This window comes from Asterias rubens, chromosome 15, assembly GCF_902459465.1.
Source record: "Asterias rubens chromosome 15, eAstRub1.3, whole genome shotgun sequence".
Taxonomy (NCBI): Eukaryota; Metazoa; Echinodermata; class Asteroidea; order Forcipulatida; family Asteriidae; genus Asterias; species Asterias rubens.
In genome coordinates, this window is record NC_047076.1 from 13,774,641 (window position 1) to 13,785,977 (window position 11,337).

Below are 11,337 nucleotides of genomic sequence, written 5' to 3' on the forward strand. Positions count from 1 at the left end.
AATGAAAGCAAAAACGCCCTTGTTGCACAAGTTGTGTGCTTTCAGATGCTTGATTTCGAGACCTCAAATTCTAATTCTGAGGTCTCGAAATCAAATTCAAATATTTTAGTGAGAAATCGCTTCTGTCTTAAAAACTATGTTACTTCACAGGGAGCTGTTTCTCATAATGTTTTATACTATCTCCAGCTCTCCAGTTTTATACTATCTCCAGCTCTCCATTGCTCGTTACCAAGTAAGTTTTTAATGATAACAATTGTTTTGAGTAATTACCAATTGTGTCCAGTGCCTTCAAAGGAATTGTATAATGCTGAACCACGGTTCTATAAGGTTATATCGCAAATTGTATAAATTTATATCGCAATTGTATCAGGGAAATATTGCAATAGTTCAAGATTATATCACAATCATATAAGGTTATATCGCAAATGTAAAAGGTTATATCGCAATCGTATAAAGGTAATATCGTAACTGTATATACAGTTATATTGCAATTGTATAAGGTTTTATATTCAAGGAATAATGACCCAGGATTCTGTGTTGTTTTTGTCTTGGAATTTTGACATTAAATTTGCTTTGACACCGTTGCCCATATTGAAGTTTTAAGTAAAATAGTCTTTTACGTTTTGCATAATTTGTATTGAACATTAGGAAAGCTCTTTAAAAGAATTTCCAAGTGTGGCCTTTGAATTACTTGGCTCATAAAAATTAATGGATGAGCAGTTAATATGACATGGGTAGTCAGCCCAGTGATCTCCATGACCCCTCCTAAAATTCCAGCCCGGACGCCCACGATTATGAATTGTAAATCAAGAACTTGTGGTTCAGTAACTAGACGCTTGTCATTTTTAAAATAGCGGTTAGCTTGGTAGCATTTGAACTCACAACCTTGTCATTGCAAGTCCTGTAGTCTAACCACTGAACCATCACAAAATTGTCATTGTAAAATTAGCAGTTAGCTGGTAGATTTCGAACCAACAACATTCTGATTGCAAGTCCTGCAGTCTAACCACTGGACCACCATTAGCTTGGTAGGATTCGAACCCACAACCTTGTGATTGTAAGTCCTGCAGTCTAACCACTTGATCACAGTTTGATTGGTAGGATTCGATCCCACAACCTTGTGATTGTAAGTCCTGCAGTCCAACCACTGGACCACAGTTAGCTGGGTAGGATTCGAACCCACAACCTTGTGATTGCAAGTCCTGCAGTCTAACCACTGAACCACAGTTAGCTTGGTAGGATTCAAACCAACAACCTTGTAACTGCAAGTCCTGCAGTCGAACCACTGGACCACAGTTAGCTTGGTAGGATTCGAACCTACAATCCTGTGATTGTAAGTCCTGCAGTCTAACCACTGAAACACAGTTAGCTTGGTAGGATTCAAACCTTTAATCTTGTGATTGCAAGTCCTGCAGTCTGACCACTGAACCACAGTTAGCTTGGTAGGATTCAAACCAACAAACTTGTAACTGCAAGTCCTGCAGTCTAACCACTGGACCACAGTTAGCTTAGTAGGATTTAAACCTACAACCTTGTGATTGCAAATCCTGCAGTCTAACCACTGGACCAAGTTGACCACCATCCTGGAATAGTTTCATTACTTCTGTTGATGAGTTGTGGATTGCACTATCATTCATGAGGTCAAAGTGCAAAAAAAGACATCTGGAGATGCTGCATGTTGTTCCGAGCTAAACAAAAAAGGGAGACAAACAAGTAACCTGTTAAAGGCAGTGGACACTATTGGTAATTGTCAAAGACTAGCCTTCACAGTTGGTGAACCTGTGGGGTGTCGTGGCCGAGTGGATAAGAGCACCGAACTCAAGCTCTGATGCTTCTGTTCAGCAGAGTGTGGGTTCGAATCCAGGTCGTGACACTTGTGTCCCTGAGCAAGACACTTAACTATAATTGCTTCTCTCTACCCAGGGGTAAATGGGTACCTGTGAGGGCAGAGATGGTTCTTGTGATTGGTTTAGCCATGTAGCGCATATAATTGTCGCACAGGCTGTATACTCCCCAGGGAGCTGAGATGGTTTAAGGAATGATTTAAGGCCCAGTGACCAGGGGTAATAATGTCGGAAGCGCTTTGAGACACCCTGTGAAAAAGCGCTATATAAAAACCATATATTATCATTGTTATTAACCTGTGAAAATTTGAACTCAATTGGTCATCGAAGTTGCGAGATAATAACAAAAGAAAAAAACACCCTTGTCACATGAAGTTGTGTGCGTTTAGATGGTTGATTTTGAGACCTCAAGTTCTAAATCTGAGGTCTCGAAATCAAATTCGTGGAAAATTACTTCTTTCTTGAAAACTACATCACTTCAGCGGGAGCCGTTTCTCACAATGTTTTATACTATCAACCTCTCCCCATTACTCGTCACCAAGAAGAGTTTTATGCCAATAACTATTTTGAGTAATTACCAAAAGTGTCCACTTTTATGTGTATGGTGAAAACAAAATACTGTGAATATTGTTTACCGTCAAAATAAGTGGTGTCCGTTCTGTCATCTGGGGCTGGGATGAAAGGGGCTTCTGTCTCCCTGATTCGCTTCCAGTCGATTGCATGGAATAGTGGATGGGACTTCAGGTCTGAAGAAAGCAAGATAATATATTTGAGAAAATTATGGGAAAGCGTCATTAAAGAAAATGGTAAATGTGAACATCCTTTTTATCTGAAAGTTACCAACCTAACACACAAGACAAGAACATAAACAAAAACAAAAACAACAACAATAAACTGTCAGTGTCTTCATTCCCATTTTAGCATTCGACCGGAAGTCGCATGTCTGGCTTGATCCCCAAAATGTGGATGATAACAAACAACAACAACCACATGAAACCGCGACCAAAATGGTGGTCTCTTTTAATTTGCGTAGACTACCGACGGAGAGAGCAAAAAAATCCCCATCGGATTGCTTCAGAAAGAAAAAAAACGGACCTAAAACATCCATCAAAAACCTCCATGTTCCCCCTTCCCAAATGACCTAAAAAACATGCTCAAAACTTACCTTTAAATATTGAAAATGCTTGAAAAATGCGAGTTCTAGTGGTTGTGTTTTTGTTAACCACCGTCCTAGCTACACGACGTACACACACGCATCACGGCAATAACCAACGGAACTTTCGCAATGCTTTCTGAAAAAACAATAAAATGGAAGTTTATTTAAAGGTGACGCAATGGGGTGGCACTACTAATAGTAGTACTATTATTGAAATACTATCTAAATCACCAAACTATCTTTTTGAATTGTACAAACAGAGCCAAAATATTCGTTGATATTTTCACAAACTTACCCGCAAAAACGCCCTTGTTGCACAAGTTGTGTGCTTTCAGATGCTTGATTTCGAGACCTCAAATTCTAATTCTGAGGTCTCGAAATCAAATTCAAATATTTTAGTGAGAAATCACTTCTGTCTTAAAAACTATGTTACTTCACAGAGAGCTGTTTCTCATAATGTTTTATACTATCTCCAGCTCTCCAGTTTTATACTATCTCCAGCTCTCCATTGCTCCCTTGTGATTGCAAGTCCTGACGGTTAGCTTGGTAGGATTCGAACCCACAAACTTGTGATTGCAAGTCCTGACGGTTAGCTTGGTATGATTCGAACCCACAACATTTTGATTGCAAGTCTAGAGTCTAACCACTGAAACACAGTTGGCTTGGTAGGATTCAAACCCACAACTTTGTGATTGTAAGTCCTGCTGTCTAACCACTGACCACCATTAGCTTGGTAGGATTTGAACCTACAACCTTTTGAGTGCAAGTCCTGCAGTCTAACCAATGGGCAAATAGTGATTCAGTAACAATAGCGGACAATATTTATTTTAGTCATTATAAAATTGGTGGTTAGCTAGGTAGGATTCGAACCCACAACCTTGTGATTGCAAGTCCTGCAGTCTAACCACTGAACCACAGTTAGCTTGGTAGGATTCAAACCAACAACCTTGTAACTGCAAGTCCTGCAGTCGAACCACTGGACCACAGTTAGCTTGGTAGGATTCGAACCTACAATCCTGTGATTGTAAGTCCTGCAGTCTAACCACTGAAACACAGTTAGCTTGGTAGGATTCAAACCTTTAATCTTGTGATTGCAAGTCCTGCAGTCTAACCACTGAACCACAGTTAGCTTGGTAGTATTCAAACCAACAACCTTGTAATTGCAAGTCCTGCAGTCTAACCACTGGACCAAGTTGACCACCATCCTGGAATAGTTTCATTACTTCTGTTGATGAGTTGTGGATTGCACTATCATTCAAGAGGTCAAAGTGCAAAAGAAGACATCTGGAGATGCTGCATGTTGTTCCGAGCTAAACAAAAAAAGGGAGACGGACAAGTAACCTGTTAAAGGCAGTGGACACTATTGGTAATTGTCAAAGACTAGCCTTCACAGTTGGTGAACCTGTGGGGTGTCGTGGCCGAGTGGATAAGAGCACCGAACTCAAGCTCTGATGCTTCTGTTCAGCAGAGTGTGGGTTCGAATCCAGGTCGTGACACTTGTGTCCCTGAGCAAGACACTTAACTATAATTGCTTCTCTCCACCCAGGGGTAAATGGGTAACTGTGAAGGCTAGTCTTTGACAATTACCAATAGTGTCCACTGTTCTTGTGATTGGTTTAGCCATGTAGCGCATATAATTGTCGCACAGGCTGTATACTCCCCAGGGAGCTGAGATGGTTTAAGGAATGATTTAAGGCCCAGTGACCAGGGGTAATAATGTCGGAAGCGCTTTGAGACACCCCGTGAAAAAGCGCTATATAAAAACCGTGTATTATCATTATTATTAACCTGTGAAAATTTGAACTCAATTGGTCATCGAAGTTGCGAGATAATAATAAAAGAAAAAAACACCCTTGTCACATGAAGTTGTGTGCGTTTAGACACAGTTAGCTTAGTAGGATTCAAACCTACAACCTTGTGATTGCAAGTCCTGCAGTCTAACCACTGGACCAAGTTGACCACCATCCTGGAATAGTTTCATTACTTCTGTTGATGAGTTGTGGATTGCACTATCATTCAAGAGGTCAAAGTGCAAAAGAAGACATCTGGAGATGCTGCATGTTGTTCCGAGCTAAGCAAAAAAAGAGTGTTGATTATAAACTTAAAGTTAAAGTAAAACATGGAGAAAGCAAAATGCTACAAAGTACATTCATAATTTCGACAACACTCACTCACTATTAAGTTGGTGTCCACTAGTTGACCCAGCTAACTGAGCTAGTAATTGAGCTGAGTAACTGATGCTCTGCACTCATTTTGGATAACTTTCCATATGGCGCCACCACTTTTTCACTCATTTTTACAAAAAGGGATATATTAATCAGGTAAATTAGATACTATATTATTTTATTTCGAATGAAAAAGTGGTGGCGCCATACGGAAACTTTTCCCTGCAGGGGTCTTGGTAGTACAACACAGTACAGTACACTTCACAATCAATCAGATGGAACCGACTTTCACTTCCATAGTGTTCAGTGTTTGTTGTTGTAATTAAATGAATGATAATGATATGGAAGTCTTATATAGCGCACGTATCTACTAAACAAGGTACTCAAGGCGCTGAGTATATACATGGAGCAATAGTTTATTGCTCCATGGTATATACAAACTATCAGAAAGATGGTTATTGCAGTGATGAATTCTGAGACCCAATTATTTAGCAGCCACAACCAGGAACACCGGTGTGGCAGTTTCAACTTTCCGCTGTGTTCAGTTTTCCGAATGACCAAATACGGTAGCATTACGTCATGCGATGCCTGCGCACAGCAAGCGAAAGTAGTCCATTTTTAGTGCCGTATTGAGTCATCCGTTACCCTCTGGTAGCTGTCATGGCGACGTCCACGAGTCGAGTACAACTATGCGGCAAACGCGTGGATCGTATGAGGTTTTTTTATGCAAGCAGAGTGTGACCTGCCTAAAGTTGTACCCATGAATACATGTAAAGATGGGGCAAGAGATTATGTGACTACACAGAAAAGAATCGTAATATAAACAATTTGGGGGTCACTGCTGAGAGAACTACAGTACTCGCCAGGGTACTCGCGGCGGTATCTGACAGGTCACCCGTAAAACTGAACACGCCGGAAAGCTAAAACCGTTCGAACAACATGTTATGTTCGACTACGTCACCCGGAAAACTGAACACGGCGGATAACTGAATGAAACCGCCACACCTGGGCGAACCCTAGCCCTGGTAGGACGTCAGTCAGTGCCACTGCACTGACGTCCTGGGTATAAAGGTTCTTTACAATAAGTCAATGCGAACACAAGTTTGACTACAGTTTTCTTTATTTTTTACCTGATTTGAGAAGCTGAAATTCCGTTCATATATTCAGAGTGTCCCTCACTATATTCTCAACGAGTTCACAGCTAACAAATATCCATGGAAGAAATTATATCCGAAAAAATGTCGAAGTCCTGCACTGGCGATGTTGATCATCGTGTACCACTTGATATAGTGTGAGCCCAAGTGCGCATGGCTTTGAGTACAGTGCATTGTCTTGCCGCTATTCACTGTCAAACTCCTCCAATATACATTTTAAAATCCAGGAGGCATAAAATATTCCAGCTCAAATGGAATTTTCATAAATTTCCGGTTGAATTTCGGTTACAAATGTCAAGTTTTTTTTCTTGTAAAAAAAAAAACCAATTCTAAGCGCGCAGCAAAATCGTCTGCCGCCGTCTTGCTTTTTCACAGTGCTTCTTGTACATGTGCGGACAACAGAGGGCGCTTTCCTGCGCGCGTATATTTTTTTTTCTTGGGACGGTTAGCATGCGCAAATTTATGGTAAAAATTTGCCTCATTTGTCCTAGGGAAAAAAAAAACGCTTCCGACTCATGAAGTCTTAGCACAAGACGTCAATGCTCGGTATCGCATAGTTCTGCGCTTTGTGTAAATTGCTCACCGACTATTATCCATCTGCTTACTCGTACATTTCGTTCGGCGCGGTAGATTTCATCTCTTCAAAAACCCTGTTCGATATCCTTTATCGTTAGGTTTTGAGGTGAGTAGCTACTTCATATAATTATTCTATTGCAAAACATACGAAATGTTATGTTTTGGAGACTCTTTTAAACCACAGTTTGCCATATATTTGAGTTTGTGTAGGGCCTAATTAAAATTATTAAAAAGCATGGAGGCTAAATTTAAAGGGGAGAGTACGTTGCCACTCACCATTGCTCACGTGACTGTGTACGTGACCGTACGTATGGGAGTGTCGTCTGCTAGTGCTAGCCTACTTCTAGAAACTACAACGCCCGCTGCATACTTCATGCAATAGAATACAAATGTTGACGTCAAAAAGTCGAAACGAATTAATCGCATGGGTTGAGTTGTGCCCAACTTACGAATATTGCAGGGAAGACAGGAAGTAAGAACCTGGCTTAATTAAGTTAATAAGGCTCCTCTATGACATGAGCCAGATCCCATGAGCCTATAGTATAGAGATCTAACATTTTGGGCCTCCTTAAACTAAAGCCATTATTATACACTTTCGGAGCAGAAACGAAAATAAAAGTTCACAGATTTATAAATAACGTACACAGGGTTTACAGAAGGTAATAGTGAAAGACTTCTCTGGAAATATTAATCATGAAATGCTTTACTTTTTGAAAACTACATTAAAACAATTATCAATTCTTGATACGATATCGAGAATTAAAGATTTATTTTAAACATCAATATGTCATGACACGGCGAAACGTGCGGAAACAAGGGTGGGTTTTCCCGATATTTTCTCCTGACTTCGATGATCGATTGAGCCTAAATTTTCACAGGGTTAAAATTTTATATTTAAGTTGTGATACACAAAGTGTGGGCCTTTGGACAGTACTGTTTACCGAAAGTGTCCAATGGCTTTTTCGCTTTATACTACATATACGTTTTCAAAATCGTCGTTGATATAGGTGAACATTTTACTTTCGTTGCTATCAAAAACTCCAGTCCAGTTTCCTTTGCGAACCCCCAAAAAATTAATCTAAATAAAATTTTAGAAATGTGTTAATATTAATAATGTTAATGTAACTGAAATACCATGACATGTGTACAGGATGTTACAGAGACTTCCCCTTTTCATCTGGAAAATGAAACTACACTTCCTTCCTTCCTCCATGCTCTTTAAGTCTTAGTTATTAATTAAACTCAGTGTGGGGTTATGGAATTCCAGATATTATATCTTGTCTTGTCTTGTCTGTTTTGTACTGCACAAAACGTGCAGGCCACCATGTTGAAATAGTTCCTCGACACTCGTTACTCATTCTGGACACTTTATATTTCTTTCCTCACACACAGGTCTTGCAACAGCAGCTCACTCTCCATAAACGTCTTTCTGATCATGCCGTCTAATATCGAAATCAAAGCCCATCTTAGAAGTCCAGAGTATGTAAGAAAGAAAGCTTTGGAGCTAAGTGGGAGTGACAAGGTGGAAATTCTGCATCAATGCGACACGTTCTTTCATTGTCCCAATGGTCGACTAAAACTCCGGGAATTTAAGGTACTTTTATCATCACACAAACAAAACATACCCAAACACAGTTTTGCACAACAAATTAACACTTGTTTATTTTGAAGGTGTGGGGTGTCGTGGCCGAGCGGTCTAGGGCGGCGGATGTCAGTTCTGTAAGTTTCAAAATGTGGATTCAAATCCTGGTCCGGCGCGACACTTGTGTCCTTGAGCAAGGCACTCTATCATAATTGCTTCACTCCACCCAGGAGTACAAATGGGTAGCGGTGAGAGCTGGGGAGTAACCTGCAATGGACTGGCATTCTGTCCAGGGGGAATTGAAATAATCTCAGTCATTTAATGGCAAGTACACCAGATATAAACACCTGCCTGTGATCCATACAGGCTCGAACAGTCTGGCTCGAGACTTTACTTACTTTTGTTTTGAAGGTGTCAATTATTTGGACACAATGTCTTGACATTTGAATGTTGTTTTTGTTTTCTTCAGGAAGATCCTACAAAGTTATCTCAGCTGGTTTTCTACGACCGGCCGGATACTACCGGACCAAAACTTTCAAAATTTTCAAAGACAGAATCTCATCATCCAGACCAACTCAAGGTAAAACAAAGATTCCACCAATTATAATCTCTTCTTCTCCTCATGAAACCGGATTGAACTTGAATTGTTATCTTTTGATAGCCGTTTTCCTCTGACACAAATCTTCTTCGAGATTCAAACTGAGAACGCAAACCTACCTTACATTCACGAATGAACTGGAAACTCTTTTCTTTCCCTAGGATGGTCCACCGTCTGTTATTTTGTGTAATAATGTCTTCTCAGATAAGTGTAGGCAATATTTTCTGCACCAGCAGTGTCATTGTGTGGCAGACATGGTGCATGGCAAGTGTTTGTTATTATTGTTGACTAAATGCTGCAGAGAAATAGAGTACGCAACTTAAATTAGTTCTTGGATATTTTTAGAGAACTTTAGAAAGCACTTTGTTTCTGTCCTACAGATTACGCTGACACAAGCATTGGGTGTTCAAGGCATTGTCAAGAAAACCAGAACACTGATAATGATTGGTCAGACCAGGGTACATATTGATGAAGTAGATGAACTGGGAAGCTTTATGGAACTTGAGGTTTGTGTTAACACTTTATACCAGCTCCCCCCCCCCCCCACAGCACTGCGTAATATAATCATTCAGTCGTCTACCCAGGAAGGAGAATATCACTGCACTAGTTGGACTACAACTAACCATAGAGCAAAGACCATGCTCTATGTCAGTCTCCTGACGATGACTCGAGCAAGACCAATTCAGAACTGACTCCGCGGCAGTACAGTTAATTACGATCCTATAAGCTAAAGTAGTAGTCCAGTCTATTTCCTATAATATCCGCCCTGGTAATAGTTAAAAAGCAAGACAGTTCTTTTCAGAACTGAGTAGTCTCCCGAACCTCCGATTATCTACTCCGCGGCAGTAGAATAAAGCAAGACAGTTCTCTAAGAACAACTCTACCTGGCAAGTAGATACACACATGGTGTTACCGCAAACCAAATATACAATGCTCTATCAACTAACCTACTTACTACATCCTTAAAATAACCCAAGGCATCCAAGGCAATAGACCGATCCATTAGGCTCTGCCCACGGCACATGTGTGAGCAAGAACGCGTGAGCCTCTCAAATGCAGTTATGCACAACTCTGCCGCGCACGCCAAGCATATGCGCACGCATCTCGGGTCTTAATTTGTCTGACTTTTGGTTGTGCTATGGGTTGTGATTAGTCAATACGCAATGGGGCTGAGCTTAATGGATCCCACAATGGGGTGAGGGGGGCTACCATGCCTCATAAAAAGCATCAAATGTAACAGTGGTAAGACTCAAAGACTTGTGATTACAAGGTTGCGGGTTAGAATTCTACCAAGCTAACTGCTGATTTCACATAGACTAAAATAAATATTGTCGCAGAGTTACTGAATCACAATTTCTTGACTTGTGCAATTCATAATCGTAGACGTTAAACCAATCTTTGTATGAGAGAGATTGGCTGTTGCCAGCTTGGTGTCAGTTTATATCCCCTTTTTGGAGCTTTGTGGAGTTCCTTCAACAGGAAAATCATCTTAACAAAGAAAGAAACAAACAATGGTTCCATGCTAGTTTGCTTGGTCGACCAAGTTGATCGAACCAGGGACTTCCTTTAGAAGTACACAGTATACATTTATGTCCCCTTTTTGGGGGAGTTTTCTGAGTCCATTGACGGGAAAATCATCTATAAACAAACAAAAGCTAATACTGATTTGTATGTTGATGTTTAGAATATCATTTGAGTAATACAACTCTTTTTTCATGTACAGGTTGTGATGAAGCAAGACCAATCAATAGAAGAGGGAACCAAAATAGCAGACAATTTAATGGAAGAGCTCGGCATCCAGCCCAGTGATCTAATCTCAGGAGCTTACATGGATCTCATACTGCAGCGGAATGTAGACGGAGATTCTTGACTCAAAGTGACTTTCAAAACGACAGAAATTCATTCTTAAAGGAATGTTACAGAATTGGTAAGAAAAACACTTGTCTAAGATCACAGATTTACATTAAACTTACACGGTGAGCAGAAAAGATCCCTTGAAATATTTCTGACTGGCACCCCTGAACAAAGATATTGATATAATAGGGACACTGCCAACATAGGACTGGATAGCTCAGTTGGTAGAGCTCCGGCACGTTAATCCAGAGGCCGTTGGTTTGAATCTCACTCTAGTCAATAAATTCTTGGTTAAAACCCCAAAATAATTTGAAATATTTCTGTCTGAAATGTCATACAAATAAATCGGTGAATGTTTTTTTAATCTCTGTCATGCAAAAGGTGTAATCGGTTTTTCACTATTTTCTT

General features: G+C 40.2%; 2 protein-coding genes across 6 annotated transcripts; one reads left to right on the forward strand and one right to left on the reverse strand.

The window, feature by feature from the left end:
• Positions 1–1,502: 1,502 nt before the first annotated feature.
• Positions 1,503–6,326, reverse strand: LOC117300297 (serine/threonine-protein kinase greatwall-like). Of its 5 annotated transcripts, none has more exons than XR_004520153.1 (4): positions 6,296–6,326; positions 3,010–3,136; positions 2,480–2,590; positions 1,503–1,688 (listed from the first exon to the last, which is right to left on the reverse strand). XR_004520153.1 is itself a non-coding variant. In XM_033784033.1 (4 exons), the coding sequence occupies exons 1-4, from the start codon at positions 4,963–4,965 to the stop codon at positions 1,642–1,644; spliced, it is 366 nt and encodes a 121-aa protein (XP_033639924.1). In that variant the 5' UTR covers positions 4,966–5,067; the 3' UTR covers positions 1,508–1,641. The 5 variants fall into 5 exon arrangements, 1 of the variants encoding a protein (XP_033639924.1); XR_004520152.1 differs by lacking the exon at positions 6,296–6,326 and adding an exon at positions 5,176–5,287; XR_004520154.1 differs by lacking the exon at positions 6,296–6,326 and adding an exon at positions 5,172–5,287.
• A 592-nt stretch (positions 6,327–6,918) lies between these two features.
• LOC117300016 lies at positions 6,919–11,055 on the forward strand. The gene is made up of 5 exons (XM_033783667.1): positions 6,919–7,001; positions 8,288–8,489; positions 8,947–9,057; positions 9,456–9,581; positions 10,799–11,055. Exons 2-5 carry the CDS (start codon positions 8,331–8,333, stop codon positions 10,943–10,945), a joined length of 543 nt encoding a protein of 180 aa, XP_033639558.1. The 5' UTR covers positions 6,919–7,001; positions 8,288–8,330; the 3' UTR covers positions 10,946–11,055.
• Positions 11,056–11,337: the final 282 nt, after the last annotated feature.

Coding starts and splice junctions, on each gene's coding strand:
- LOC117300297 (XM_033784033.1), bottom strand. CDS start 4,965: ATGGTGGTCAACTTGGTCCAGTGGTTAGACTGCAGGACTTGCAATCAC. Junction 2,591..4,153: donor GCAGGACTTGCAATTACAAG/GTTGTTGGTTTG, acceptor TGCTTTCTTCAG/ACCTGAAGTCCCATCCACTA. Junction 1,689..2,479: donor GGACACCACTTATTTTGACG/GTAAACAATATT, acceptor TTTTTTGTTTAG/CTCGGAACAACATGCAGCAT.
- LOC117300016 (XM_033783667.1), top strand. CDS start 8,331: ATGCCGTCTAATATCGAAATCAAAGCCCATCTTAGAAGTCCAGAGTAT. Junction 8,490..8,946: donor TAAAACTCCGGGAATTTAAG/GTACTTTTATCA, acceptor TGTTTTCTTCAG/GAAGATCCTACAAAGTTATC. Junction 9,582..10,798: donor GAAGCTTTATGGAACTTGAG/GTTTGTGTTAAC, acceptor TTTCATGTACAG/GTTGTGATGAAGCAAGACCA.